General features: G+C 32.1%; 1 protein-coding gene across 1 annotated transcript; it reads left to right on the top strand.

Annotated features, from left to right (window-relative positions):
• The first annotated feature begins 4,685 nt into the window (after window positions 1-4,685).
• On the top strand, window positions 4,686-11,797 carry LOC134260492 (NF-kappa-B essential modulator-like). The gene is made up of 8 exons (XM_062743045.1): window positions 4,686-5,141; window positions 5,351-5,500; window positions 6,095-6,244; window positions 9,326-9,408; window positions 10,067-10,137; window positions 10,466-10,535; window positions 11,292-11,388; window positions 11,510-11,797. The coding sequence occupies exons 1-8, from the start codon at window positions 4,689-4,691 to the stop codon at window positions 11,657-11,659; spliced, it is 1,224 nt and encodes a 407-aa protein (XP_062599029.1). The 5' UTR covers window positions 4,686-4,688; the 3' UTR covers window positions 11,660-11,797.
• The last annotated feature ends 3,949 nt before the right edge of the window (window positions 11,798-15,746 follow it).

Raw genomic sequence — 15,746 nt, 5'->3', positions numbered from 1 at the left:
TGGTAGGCTAGCTCTTAAATTTGATCTGCAGTTTGACAGAACATGATATGATAAGATTTGAAAGCGTAACCCTCATTAAAAGAATGCATGACACTTACTTGTACATAAATGATAAGTAATAGCAGCCTACTTACAGCTTAAGCTTTGTCTGACGTCGGCTTCTTGTTTATAATCGCACAGCACATGGCCTTTTCAGGTGACGGTCTCTCTCGCATCGACGCTTGACTCCCGTCACACTTGAAATAATAAAATCTTCATGCTTCAAATAATAAAAACTTCACGCTTCAAATAATAAAAACTTTACGCTTCAAATAATAAAAACTTCACGCTTCAAATAATGTAGGAAAATCTCTCTCACTTTACATCCAAAGTCAGTTAAAGTGCCCCAAACAGTTTCAAAAAACGGCTGAAGATTTTCAACTCAGAAAACAAAGGAAATGTTTTGATTTTGATAGAACAATATTCGAATGATCAGAAAACACATATGATAGCTCTTGAAAGGGGGTATTATATTCTGCACACATATGGAACAAATACAATGTAATTTTAGCAGTGAATTACGTTATTTCTTAAGGTGTTACCAAAAAAATTAAATACATTATTATTGTAGATTCAAAATGGTGTTTCAAGTAGTTGTATTTGATAGAGTTATATATAACTATCCAATTAAAAACCGCAGTGTAAATGAAAATTTACCATATATTCCAAAATATTCCATAATTACACATAGTTAATGTACGAAAAATTAATAATATGGATTTTGAGAAAATGACATCTTATTTTTTCTTTGTTTAAACTCGCATACTCAGATTAACAAAGAAATTTGTATGTGTTTGCAGATGTATACCTTTTATATAAAGACTCTCAAGTTTTTACATTTTGGAATTCAAAGTAAACGTTTATTTTGAGACAGGAGCAAACTGTCTTCTTTGTAACGTAATTCACTTTCATCTTTAAAATGAAAACTAATGATTATTATTGGTTGAACAACACCATTTTTACAAATTAGAATACAGAAAATGATTATAAATATTGCAATATCTTTGCAATAGACATCATAATTATATATATCTAGATTGTTATCATTGTAAAACATCATATTTCACACACCTTGGTATTTTTCAGATGAAATCAAAAGCTGTATATTCTGAAAGTGCAGAATTACTACGGTACATGTACCTATTACAGATGATTTAAACATTATATCTACACGATTTCTGGCGTTGCACTTAAGTTTGGTGGGATTAAGCATCAAATTATATTTCAAAATCAATCTATAATAACAAACAATGTAACGTAATTCACATACCAGATTGTAAGTGTCAATATGGAAATAAATGTTTAAAGTAAGGAGAATTTTCTTATTTAAGTGTGTTCTATTTAGTTCTTTCAACAAATTTTGGACCTTTTCTAGACCCTTTTACTATTAAAAAGATCTGTTTATTCCTGTACTGAGATGAGGCGATTTTTGGGTTAATTCTGAAGTTGGTACATAAAACTTAATTTTACACGTTAGACCTCTTTTTCCAGGTAGTTATCTCCTTCTTTGGCCTTTACCTACCACCGACATTTCTTTTGGGGCTCAGCATTAATCATTTTAGTCATTATCTAAGATTAAAACTGTAATTATGTAATCTGTGAATTACATTACACTGTTGTGGATTACGTTACACTATTATACAGACCTTGCCTGATGTAAACACCGAGCGAATCAATGTTTTATATTTATGATATCTTAGTAGAACATATATCCTTCATTTTCAAAACGAAATTCCTATAACACTATGAACGATGAAATAGTTTTATTTATTTAAAAATAAAAATTTCAGTTTTAAGATAGTTTTTAAACCGCTGCATTAGTTAAACCCGTTCCCGCCTGTAAACTTCCTTTCTATAAGTTCCTATATGATAAGTGATGACATTGAATAAAGATATATGGTAATTTTGCTCCTAGTTAGGATTCTTTTATAACAAAAAGAAAATTGGTCATAACGTAATTCACTGTAACGTAGTTCACGAACTTCGACTTTAATTCAAATATTTAACTAATGACAACAGTTTAAGGCATTGTCTATGTGTGATTTATAATTGGCATAAGTGTGTATATCAGTCAGGAGATTTGATGTTCGTAGCATTTAGGAATTGTGTGTAAGATCGCGTAACGTAATTCACAATTAAATGCAAAAATGGAAAATTTTCAAAATTCGTGAATTTTTTGACACAGATGTTATCATATGCCTGTAAATCATTATTTTTTTTTTAATTTTGATAAGTTAATAATCAATTTTATCCATGTAACGTAACCTTTAATGCCACTTACAATTTCGTTAAAGCAGTGAGAAAATCGTAACGTAATTCACTGCATTAAATGGGACATTCAAATTACGCAGTGCAAAATTTTTTTTTGGCTATGGCAGAGAAATTATAAGTAAAAATGAGTTGTTTAACCCTTTTTTGTTATGATATACAATATTTAGCATTTTTATTGGTAATCCTAAATTATTTTTTCAAACCTGAATAAAACCACCCTTGTTTGTGACACCCTGTTTTGATCAAATTAGGCTTAGAAATCCTTTACTTTTGAATAGTAAACGGGATCAATACATCGTAATATCTATATTTTTAAATCGATCATAACTTAACATCACATTTCAACCCCTAAACAACTGAAGATGCGGGTTTTTGTCTTCAAAAAATGTTTGTGACATCGAAAACTAGTTTTGGGGCACTTTAACTGACTTTGGATGTTTAACGCTTGTATCCGTCACGCTAGAAATAATAAAATCGGCAGTCACAATCTTATAATTATTGTGGAGAGGGGAGTTTTCGTTACTGTCACTAAAAAAGAAGTTATCTTTCCTGTTGAAAATAAAAACAAAGTCCCGTTTACACCATTATTATTGTTGCAAAGATTATATAGCGAAGATTTCGGAAATAATTGTTTTAAGTTTTTGTTTTTTTTTTTTTTTTTTTAAATAAACAAACAATCAGTAGATCTACATTATTATTACAGGGGATGTAATGTTATAAAATGATGAAATAAGAATAATTATGATCTTGAAGTAAAATAATAAAAAAATTGATGTGTACAAAATAAAAAAAAAAAAGAAAAGTTTTTTTTTTTTTTTTTTTTTTAATCTACAATTACATGTATAATATCGTGTCCACATTAACTGGCAAGGTTATTATTGTGAAGTGTGAATAATTATGATTGGAGAAGAAAATAAAATAATGTATAGGCCTACACATTTAACTGACAAGATATAAATGTTGCAGGAAAATAATAAAATGTTGTAAAAAAGCAAGATTTTTAGTTTTGTATGATATAATTATTTTTGGTATAATTATATAGGAAAAAATGATAATAATGTGGGGGTACCCTACGGCTTTCCATAGCCAACAAATGTACTTTCGATTTAACTTCACGATAATCATGCGGACTGCTAGTCAGAAAACAAAAAATCCTATTTTTTCATAACGAAAATAGTTTCGTTTTGTCATATTTTCTGATTTACCATTCCCGATTGTTAAACAGTCGACTTTTTTTTTTATTTCTGATTCGATTTTGACAATATTGAATTCTTGCTGATACGAAAGATTAATGTTCAAAACCTGATTTTTTTATTAAACGACTTATTTCCTTGTATGCTAGAGGTTACGCGGCGTCAAGTCTAAAGTATCTCGCAGTAAACCTCTAGCATATGCTGGATTAGTTAAAAGTAAACGTGTACTGTCTAATTTGTTTGTCACTCTTATCCTCTTATCATTAGAAAAACTCGAACTTTGTTCACTTTTACTTAACGTCTTTATAATGATAACTTTTGTCAATAAAACGACATTGTAATTAAAAGTATATATCTAGTTTAATTCTTCGGTGGTCTTAAACTCAATTTATATATGTATCAACGTCGTATTATCAAATCACAGTAATTCTTCTATTTACATGTCGACTCGATAGATTAATTATTTCGAAGTGAACTTCAAATAAAATTAATACAGAGTCTAAGACATCTGCATTTTTAAATTTTGATAGAAAAATACAAAACAACAAAACTTCATGGTAATGTCTATTCTTAAGTAAAACAAATGGAGATAGCAAACAGTATTCAAAATCAAAAGTCCTTATAACAATACAAAATAAGAGCAAATACGGACCTCCAAAACATCAAAGGTGGGATCAAAAGCCATGGAGGAGTGACCATCCCCTGCTGACCGGTCACAGCCGCCGTGTGTTCCTTGTCATGATCGGGAAATAACGGCAAAATCCATTGTCAATTAATAATAGGTAGAATTATACGCTATCCGACTGTATACGAACAATTTTAAAACAAGAAAAGCTATTGTCAAAATTGTGGGTGTACTCTTCTTTAAATTTTAAATTCGGCATTCTGAAAATTAATCTTTCACTCAGACTTACATGAGTACAAATATTATTTCGTAAGTAAAGATATCTCTCGTATAAAACAAGTTACCCACGTGCACGACAAAGAAGACTCACGAATAAGTAAGATTTTGTTTAACCCCTACGAATTAAAATGATTCCACGAAAATATATTTTATTGTTGAAATATATACAGAATATAATTAATTAACGTTATGAAATATAGACACCAATCACCACATTTATCAAACTTATGTTTAATTCATGTAATTTTAATGTTACAAAAGAATTTTCTTACAGATTTTTCATGCAAGGAAGCTGGGAAATGGCTTTTCCCGTCAATCGCGCTCAAGATCTTGTCACCTGTGACCTATGCAACAATCCCACACAACAATTTTGTAACAATTGTCAGGTCAATTTATGTGTAAGCTGCATAAGCAAACATGTAAATATACTCAAATCTATTAAACATGAAATCGTTCCCTTCAAGAACAAAAAGACAAATGCTGTTTTCTTGGAGTGTAAACGTCACTGCCACCAGAGATGCGTGGCTTCGTGCCAACAATGTAATGTTCCTGTTTGCATAAAATGTGTCATCAGTGCTCACGAACTACACAACTTACACGAGATGCCTCAAATTTGCAATGACAAAAGGACACAAAACGAGAAAGAGATGCGAGCGAAAATTGTTTGGTATAAAGAACAAAGGAACGATTTAATCGAGCAGCTTGATAAATTGAAAAGGGAAAAAGATGAACAGGTTCATATCAAAATATCTTTGACATTTTTATAGCCTAAGTTTATAAGTTTAATTTTATTTGACCTATATTTCAGAATCAAAAAGAAATTGAAATAAACATTAAAATAAAACAAACATTTTCTGAAAAGAAAGTATCGATAAATTTGATTGCTTATAACTACTGTTATTTTAGAATTTTAATTTTATAATCATTTTATATCCATTATCAGTGGCATGAATACTGCAAAGAAATGAAGAGAAAGGAAGAATGTATTGAATGGTATAAAGCACAGCAACAACAAAAATGTAAAGCATACGAAATTCAAAGACAAGACATGTTAGAGCAATTCAATATACAACAGCGAATAAAGCACGAAGAGGTTATCTATATTTATGTATATAAGCTGTATATATGTTACGAGAGAGTATTTCTACTCATTTCATAGTCAGTGCACGCTTCTTATTGATAGAAATACTTTGTTTGTAACTCCATATCAGAATGGGTAATCAAATGTAACAGTAAACAAAAGCAAGTTACACAGCTAAATGTGCTACACTGATTTTAAAATCTCTTTATTTATATACAATTATATTACATCTAAACATAAATATTACGAATATACCAATGTAAACTGCTTCATCCTCTTTGATATAATTGATCGATTGATTTTATGTTGTTTAACGTACCTCTCGAAAAATTTTCACTTATATGGAGATGCAACTATGACGCGTCAAAAGTGTATCAGTCCGCTTGGCGTTACATTTCAATTTTGCAATAATTCCGTCCAAGTTTTTGCATTGCATCTGTGTCTCTGTATTGTAAAGCAAAAGTAAGTCCCTTGTATTAAAGTGTATGCAATGACCTTCATGACTCTTGAAAAGCCCAAAATCTTTCTGTATTATTTACTGTACTAAAAAAAGCTAATTACATTTATATTTAAATTATATTTCTATTGTTTTATTTTTTGTTTCAGATTGATGAATTGAAAAAAAGACTGGGAGAGAACAAAAAGGAGATAGATAGTTACAAGGAGAACATATCATTATTTGATGAGCAAACGCAAATATTAAAGCAGGAACAAGAGGACAAAATCAGCGAATTAAAGAAGAGGAAAGATGAAAAGGTGAAAAATATATGTTTTTTAAAATATTTTTATAATAATGATATGATATTATTATGTGTGTTTTTTTCTGATATTACATCAGTCTTTTTCAGTCTGAATTGATTGTTTTCACAAATTCTGATAAAATAAATTTTGCAAGTTCTTTGTTTTTAAAAGAGGAACACATGTACGCTTCACATTGTTAGATACGGAAAAATATCGAAACATTTTAAATTGCTCAAGGAACGGGTATATGTAATAGCGTCATAAACAAGAGGCCCATGGGCCACATCGCTCACCGGAACATATTTGCTAGAAAAGAAGCACAAATCAGTTCAGTATAGAAAAGTAGGGCTTTAATTTTAAACTACATGAGAAGCATCCATATCACCAAAAACAGTTTTTCTCTTCTTAAAAATAAGATTTTTCCCCTGTATATTCCTTTATATAAATTTCATCTCATTTTTTTACCATCCCTACCCAATAAAATCATGATTTGAATCAATGTTTATGTACTCTACCTAATAAAGCTTCCATATCATAATAACAAAACATGACTTTTCTGTTCTATAGAAAAGGATTTTTTCCCATAAGAAAAACTTATATCGTTTAATTTGCCCCGCCCTAACCTCCGCCCCCATAGGGATCATGATGTGCACAAACCTGATTCTAAACTCACTGAGGATAGTTCCATTTAAGTATGACCAATCACATCTTCGCTAGCCAAGGGTTTCTGATACGATACTCTCCTCATAAACCCCCTGGCATACGGTGTAGTCAAAAGACGGGATTGTTTTCGTCACGTGTTCTCAAATGTATCAGGTACGCACAGATTGACAGAAATAAAGACGCGTGTTTTAAAAAAAATAAATCAAACTTTTTTCAAGAATAATTAAGAAGCAAAAATTGAGTTATGTTTATCTATTATTATCAAAAATACAAATCTAAAGCTTCAATATACACTCTTAATCATATATTAAGAAGATATTGGATGACACCATAGCTATTCATAAAATCGCATGTTATCTTACGGATCGTTGTTTACTTGCATTTTTCATTTCCGAGATTAAAGAGTCAAGAAGTATCCTGATATCCTGACTCAAATATCGTCATTTACAAAAAAACAATTGCTGATTGGTCGACCTGGTGTACCGAATCCCAATCAAACTCGAGAAAAAAACCAAACTTCCATCAATACCGTATGCCAACGGATTATGAATCACAGTTTTGCTGTTCTCCAGAAGAATATTTGTACAGATTTTTCCTACATATCTCATTGTAAAACTTTGAGTTTCTGTTGTGGCCCCGTCCTACCTACATTGGGTCATGGTTTGAATAAACTTGATTCTATACTACCTGAGGATGTTACCCCCCTAGAGTATATCTTTTCTGGTTAAGTGGTTCTTGAGAAGATTTTTCCAATATATTCCTATGAAAAACTTCCGCATTGTGGCACCGCCATTCCCCCGCGGGTCATGATTTGAACAAACTTGAATCTACACTACCTGAGGAGACTTTCACCCAAGTTATATCTTTCCTGACCTAGTGGTTCTTGAGAAGAAGCTTTTTTAAGGACTTTTCCTATATATTCCTATGTAAAACTTTGATTCTCCTATTGTGACCCCGGCATACCACAAGGGGTCATGATTTGAACAAACTTGAATCTACACTACCTGAAGATGCTTCAATTCAAGTTACAGCTTTTTTGACCCAGTGATTTTTGAGAAGAAGACTTTAAAAAGATGTCATTAATTTTTTCACTAATTTACAAATATCTCCCCTTGAAAGAAGATGTAGCCCTTCATGTTTTGACAAACTTGAATTTCTTCACCCAGTGACACTTTCTGGCAAGTTTGGTTGAATTGACCTAGTGGTACTTGAGAAGAAGTCGAAAATGTGGAAAAGTTTACAGATGGACAGACAGACAGACAGACAGCTACCTAAGATCACAAAATTTTCGTGACATCTTCTCCTCTCAAGATAGTTATTGACTCTTGATAAGCGAGATAAAATTTTCACGAATTGTGGTTCTTGCTCTATGTTATCCTAAGGAATACTATTACATGTAGACTCGAGAACTAAATTTTCGCGAGCTCACTGGCTAAAGTATACAGATGGGCGCCGGACAAAATGCGATCAGAGGATGCTTCAATATGACTATGACCAATCATAGGTTTTGCTGCATTTGAGAAGATTTTTGAATATTGTTTCTATGTTTTCCAGTGTTAAACTTTGATCCCCCATTGTGGTCCAACCCTACCCCTGGGGGTCATAATTTGAACAAAGTTGAACCTTCACTACCCGAGGATGTTTTTACATGATATTCATCTTTCCTGTACAAGTGGTTCTTGAGAAGACCCTCAAAGGTTTTGAATCTACTCTACATGAAGATGCTTTCACATAAGTTTCCTATTTCCTTGCCCACTTGTTCTTGAGAAGAAGATTTTAAAAAGATTGTTCCAATGTTTTCCTATATTAAACTTTTATACACTATTGTTGCCCTACCCCAACTCATGAGGTCATGGTTTGAACAAACTTGAATGTACACTACTTCATGAGGATGTTTCCACATAGATTTCATAATCCTGGCCCTGTGTTTCTTGAAAAGAAGACTTTAAAAGATACATTAATTTATCATGAATTCATCATTATCTCCCCATTTGAACTAACTTGAATCCCTTTACCCAAGAATACGTTGTGGCATGTTTGGTTGAAATAAGCCCAGTAGTTCTTGGAAAGATGGAAATGTGAAAAAATTACGACAACAACGACAACAACGACGACGACGGACAAAGGACAAATTTTGATCAGAAAAGTTCACTTGAGACTTCAGATCAGGTGAGCTGAAAAGGACAAATTAAAAATAATTAAAATAGAACGGAATGCAAATTGGGTCTAACTCTGTAACTCATGAAAATATACTATACTAGAATACTAATATAAGCTAAGCGTTAATTTTATTAATGTGGAAAACCAAGTTGTCAGACAGACAGACGGTCAGACAGCTATATAAACTGGTGGATAGACGTTGAATAAACCAGTAGTTCCCTCTTTAGTTTTATAAGATTTGGACTTATAATATTATGATACCTATTACAATAGATAAACAATCTGAAACACCGACTGAAAGAAGCAAAAGAAGAGTCTGATCACTTGAGGGCTGCACTCTTAGAAGCGGCTGATGAGTAAGTTACTTGTTGGGAAAAAATCAAAATATGTTCAATCACTCTTATGAGTCTAAACATCAAAATATAAGTAAAGCAGTTAATAGCTTAAAAAATTGAACTGTAGGAAAAAAAGCCTTTTTAGATGAAATATTTTCAAAGATATCTTGATCATTTAGTGTTTTATATTTCCTATGCAATTCAAGTCCTCTAATCAATGCGCAATGCATCTCAAAATCACAACAGATAAACTTTAAATTCGTAAAAGGAATACAACTGGTTTAAGATTTTGGGTCTTTTAAAAGTTTGACATTATTTGTTTTTTCCCTGTGTACATGCATGGATTATTTTCATTTAATACAAAAGTGATATAGTCAATGTATTTTCTTGTATTAAAAGTACTGATCGAGTCTTTTAACTATGCATTATAATCCTTATAAATATTTATATTTAATTATAATTTCTTTTTATTGAAAAAATACTGAAAGACTCAAAAGACTCACCTCAGACTTATTTAAATAAATTTACAGTATTGAAACCAATGCTTGATGACTGTTTTATATTTTCCAAACGTGCGTTGAAGAGTTGAATAGTCTATATTGCATTGATTTATATTCATACAAACTTTAAACTTTGGATGTGAGGTGGATACTCATACAGTATTTTTCCTTTATTACAGTCTGAATAGAATAAAAGAACAATTACCAAAAGTAATGCAACACTTGGAATATTTACAGAAAAAAGAACAAGGTATAGTTTCAATACAAATTAAACCCTATATTTTTCTAAAATATGAGAATCAAAATTAATTCTTTCTGAATCAAAGGAATTTCCTGCAGCAAGAATACACAGGTCATTTTCTCATATGACCTCCTAAATGCTACATGTAATTATAACGTCATTAAATTGTGCATTTTCCCGTACTTTCGTTGCAACAGACCAATTTTCCGTGGCAATATTTTTAAATGCTTTATCACATTAATCTACTCAACTATTGTTTAAGCCAATTCCATAAAATTTCAAGAACATTAAATTTTTAGGGCTTTAGAGGGCTCAAACTGTACCTTCTTCTTTACAGATAGGGGAGAGGAACGAGCGGCTTTAGAGCAGTCTTTGTATAAAGACCTGGATAAACTTCTAGAATTTAGGTTAAAACATTACAAATATATAATTTGCATAACGAACTTCGCCCGTAAATCATATCCAATGTTTCAATTATGGTTGATGTCCCTGGTATACTCTACTGACTTAAGACAGTGATTTATTATATTTCTTATATTTCCATTCCATTCTGAAATCAAATAGCAAATTTAGATTTAAAAATGTAGACTAATAAAATTAAATTACACGAGGTCTTCCATGTCAATTTTAATAATCAACAAAGACTAATGCATGAGATCTACATGCATATTAGGCCTCCTTTACACCGAACATATCGTTTTGCCTGCTGTAAATGTACTATATTTAGCGTAAATTATATTTGGTTGTAATGGATTTTTGAACACGTTAGCGGAAATTTGTTTTAGCGCATCTTTTAATGATCTTTGTTTGCATATATGTGCGAAACATTTACCTATGTACTTGGGTGTTTCTCTACGCCAACATCGATAAAAGACTACAAAGCCAAATATCAATAGTAATTATCAGTTATTAAAGTCGTTATCTGAGGCACTAATGTCAGTAAATAAATCACCTTCCTGGTTACGTGGAAACTCTCCTAAAGAAATGGTTGCACTATAATTCTTTCCTTTTTTGGTGCCTTTATGGATGAGAAAATGAAATGCTTGAAGGCACACATTTGTAAGCCTACGAAAAAAATTAAATATTCAAAATTTTTGTTTTTTATATTTTTTCAGTATGAATTGTTCAAAAAACGTAAAAAGGTGTATATCCTTTATTTATAGGAGACAACTTTCCATCTTGGCGGAGGGCTTTAAACATTCTAGATCAGATGACTCGTCCCAGGAGTACGATAAAAGCAGGTCTGAGACAAGTCTGGAGGTAATTATTTATAAAATATGAGATTCATAGTTAAAATAAAAATTAAGTAAATAAGCTGGCCTTTATTTCCATGTTTCCTTTGTTCGAGCGCAACATGATGTTAGTTCATTTTTGTTTCCAGAATCCCAGTGGCTCTCAAAGGGAGCAAATGGATAGAGACAGACCTAGTGAGTTTGAGTGTCCTAAGTGCAAATGGACCTCACGTAGTCTTCGACGCCTAGAGAGACATGTAAATAAATGCCTTGATCAGGACAAAGAAACCTCTCTTTAGCTGATGAAGCACCTATTAAAGAAGATAAACATATTTTGATATCTTTTAATTGTATATTCATAAATTTACTTGAAGAAACACGTGTATACTCCATTTTTTTTATATGATTTCAACGCTTTTTATTGAACATAATTGTTGTCCAGAAAACAAATACAAAGAAGCATTACACATTATTTAAAATGGTCTTTGTAAATTTTAATAATGAATGACAAAAAGGTTTTAAGTCTAAAATTTATGCTTTTGTTATGTTAAAAAATATTTTGCAACGAGCTTCTTCAGAAATCGCTGTCTAGTTTGTTGTATATGTTTGAGGGTGAAGCCTTTGATGCATAAATTATCCCAAGTATCAAATTGACAAATACAACAAATTAAAGAGTGATTCCTCACATGCACATTTATTTCAGAAAAAAAAATTTTGAGTATGAATTAGGAGTATATGCGGTAAATTGCATATTTTTGCCCACACAAAAGTCATACTTTGAAAATCTTTTAAAATGAGCTGAATTGTATTATTATTATTATTATATTGTATGAGAAATGTAAATTAAGAAACTATATAATTATAGATTCAAAGTAGGTTATTGACATTTTTTTATGACGTCACAGACTAGTTGGATTGTGTATTCTTTTTTAGTAAGAGGACAAAATTGACAAAATTTAGCCATTTTAACTATTAAAAAACAAGGATCACTTTTGCCTTTTTTGGCCTTTTGAATTTCTGGAAAAAACTTAAACTGCTAAGTTTTAGTTAACATTGCGTTGAATATCATTTAGATATTTGATGATTGCATATCTAAACAAGAGGCCCAGGGGCCACAGCGCTCACCTGAGCACATTGGGCTTGAATTTACTCCCCCCCCCCCCCCCCTCCAGCCGTTCATCATTTGAACAAACTAGAATCTACACTACCTGAGAATGATTCCGTATAAATATCACTAATCATAGCTTTGAAGTACTTGAAAAGAAGATTTTAAAAGGTTTCCCTATATATCCCTATGTAAAACTTGGGTCGGCCATTTTGGCCCCATCCTTATCCCGGGGATCATGATTTGAACAAACTTGAATCTACACTAACTGAGGATGATTCCATATGGGTTTCATCTTTCCTGCCCCAGTGGTTGTGGAGAAGAAGATTTTAAAAGATTTTTCCTATATATTCCTATGTAAAACTTGGGTCGGCCATTTTGGCCCCACCTTTGCCCCGGGGGTCATGATTTGAACAAACTTGAATCTACACTAACTGAGGATGATTCCACATGAGTTTCATCTTTCCTGGCACAGTGGTTTTAGAGAAGAAGATTTTTTAATGACTTTTCCTATATCTTCCTATGTAAAAATTGGGTCGGCCATTTTGGCCCCACCTTTGCCCCGGGGGTCATGATTTGAACAAACTTGAATCTACACTACCTGAGGATGATTCCACATGAGTTTCATCTTTCCTGGCCCAGTGGTTCTGGAGAAGAAGATTTTTAAAGATTTTTCCTATGTCTTTCTATGTAAAACTTGGGTCGGCCATTTTGGCCCCACCCTTGCCCTGGGGGTCATGATTTGAACAAAATTGAATCTACACTACCTGAGGATAATTCCACATGAGTTTCATCTTTCCTGGCCCAGTGGTTCTGGAGAAGAAGATTTTAAAAGATTTTTCCTATATATTCCTATGTAAAACTTGGGTCGGCCATTTTAGCCCCACCCTTGCCCTGGGGGTCATGATTTGAACAAACTTGAATCTATACTACCTGAGGATGCTTCCACATCAGTTTCATCTTTCCTGGCCCAGTGGTTCTGGAGAAGAAGATTTTTTAAGATTTTTCCTATATATTCCTATGTAAAACTTGGGAAAGCCATTTTGGCCCCACCCTTGCCCCAGGGGTCATGATTTGAACAAACATGAATCTACATTACCTGAGGATGCTTCTACATGAGTTTCATCTTTGCTGGCCCAGCAGTTCTGGAGAAGAAGATGTTTTAAAAATGCCATTAATTTTTAACAAATTAATGATTATCTCCCCTTTGGAAAGGGCGTGGCCCTTCATTTAAACAAATTTGAATCCCCTTTACCCAAGGATACTTTGTGCCAAGTTTGGTTGAAATTGGCCCCTTTGGTTCTTGAGAAGAAGATGAAAATGTGAAAAGTTTACGCCGCCGCCGACGACGACGACAACAACAACGACAGACAACGGACAAATTTTGATCAGAAAAGCTCACTTGAGCCTTCGGCTCAGGTGAGCTAAAAAGGAGGTAATTTTATAGCTAGTCAATGCATTATGTCTTCACAAATGCGTCAATTTCCTCATTCTGAAAAAAAGTCTACAAAAACGGCCAATTTGATAGCTATTTTCCGATATTCAATATAGAGTGCAACTTCGGATCAATTTGTAGTAGTAAATAATAGAACTGTTTCTGAGGATTAAAAGACTGTTTTATTTTTTAGATCAGAGAGTGCGCTCATATTTTTCTTGACTGAAAGTACTCAAATATACATGTTTACCTTAGAATTCGAGAACATTACAATTTCAGACCTGGACTTTTAGAAGTTTTTCATAGGAAGTGAAAGCATTAAGTATCTATTCTATTTTAATGCTCAAAAGGGACATCAAGTGTTAATCAGTCAATTGGTATATCTACAGGGCAATTTTATGAATAAAGTGAGCCGAGCTCTTTCGATTTCTAGAGCACAGGCCTGCCCCAGAACAATATTTACATATTATTTTATTGATATTATCAATTATTACATAGTACACATTATATCAAAATACTGAGCTGGAGCTGATCTGCACTCGTTGACTTTTCCTCTAAATATCGACGTAAAAAAGACTTTTTTCTGAAAAAATAATTGAATTTTTAGATATAGCCTACGTCATTTTCCTGAAGTCATTTCAAACATCGGACGTCATTGCTTATGAAAATATACAGTTCCTTGAAGTCTGTAGATATCCCCATGTTTTTAACGTAATTATGTATTAGATCTCCGTCAAAGTTTGATTTTGGTGGCAAATATTGACAAATAACGAATAAAATCTTTTATTGTCTAAAAGAATTTTAATCAAAAAAGCAATCCATGTTACGTCCCTAATGACTGTAATCGTTGATATCAGGCAGAATGACAGTTCAAATAGACAGAGATTGACATGAATATTGAGCACTTGACATTCCAAACTTCAAAATTTACATTCAGATGTAGATCATAAAAAAAACACAATAAATTTTCAAAACAATCACGGAAAGAGGTAAAATTATTGGTTCAATCAACGGGAAAACAGAATTGATCTAAAATAATTTTGAAAATTTTATTTGTTGATTAATGTCCTACTTAAAACTTTTTGCTCAAATATGGAGATGCATTTACTTGCCGGTAGAAGGCTGCAACTTAGATTGATACTCGGCATATTCAGCGACTTAGAAAATGAGGGATGTTTTTGTGTTTTCACATTACATGGAACCTCAGACAAACGGTCTCAGTCGAAAGACTAATTTCCACGTGCAGACCTTCCAAAGGGATTTTAATCTGCAACGTAAGGAACAATTACATACTCCACGAATCTAGAGCAAAGTTTCTAACATCATTAGATGGGCACATTTATTTTAAATAGAATAGCAAGGTAAAATTTTAAAGTCATTTAATGTTATTTTTTTGGAATTTAAAAATATTAGTAATATCTAACAATAAACAAGTGACCAAAACAAGTGACCTTAACTGAAAATTCATGAGTTTTTCATTTCACATGAATTCGAAGATACCACTTACCCCACCCCAACCCTTAAAATGATTATCAAATTAAGTGACAGTAAAGCTTTTGTTGCTTTTAATTTACAATTACAAATCTTTTATTTAAAGTTTTTCAGCCCTCAATGTTTAAAACAAAATGTCGAGGAATTCAAGTATTAATTTTTGAATTGACAATGTCTCATTATGTTAGTCAATTTTCTTTTACCTATACAAAACTATGAAGCATTTTAAATACTGTTATTATCTGAAAATGTGTTAAACTTAGACGATCTTGTTGTTGAAGGAAAAACGCTTTCATTTATTGTAGAAAAAATTCTTTGGTTCTTCATTAAATCACAATGCGATGGAGGGGGGGAT

Source organism: Saccostrea cucullata, unplaced genomic scaffold (genome assembly GCF_032062105.1).
Source record: "Saccostrea cucullata isolate Sc308-1 unplaced genomic scaffold, CSIRO_AGI_Scuc_v1 ctg4150, whole genome shotgun sequence".
Lineage (NCBI taxonomy): Eukaryota > Metazoa > Mollusca > Bivalvia > Ostreida > Ostreidae > Saccostrea > Saccostrea cuccullata.
Note: the sequence above shows the minus strand (reverse complement) of the source record. Positions and strands in the feature narration are given on the sequence as shown.

Coding starts and splice junctions, on each gene's coding strand:
- LOC134260492 (XM_062743045.1), top strand. CDS start 4,689: ATGCAAGGAAGCTGGGAAATGGCTTTTCCCGTCAATCGCGCTCAAGAT. Junction 5,142..5,350: donor AAAGGGAAAAAGATGAACAG/GTTCATATCAAA, acceptor ATCCATTATCAG/TGGCATGAATACTGCAAAGA. Junction 5,501..6,094: donor AGCGAATAAAGCACGAAGAG/GTTATCTATATT, acceptor TTTTTGTTTCAG/ATTGATGAATTGAAAAAAAG.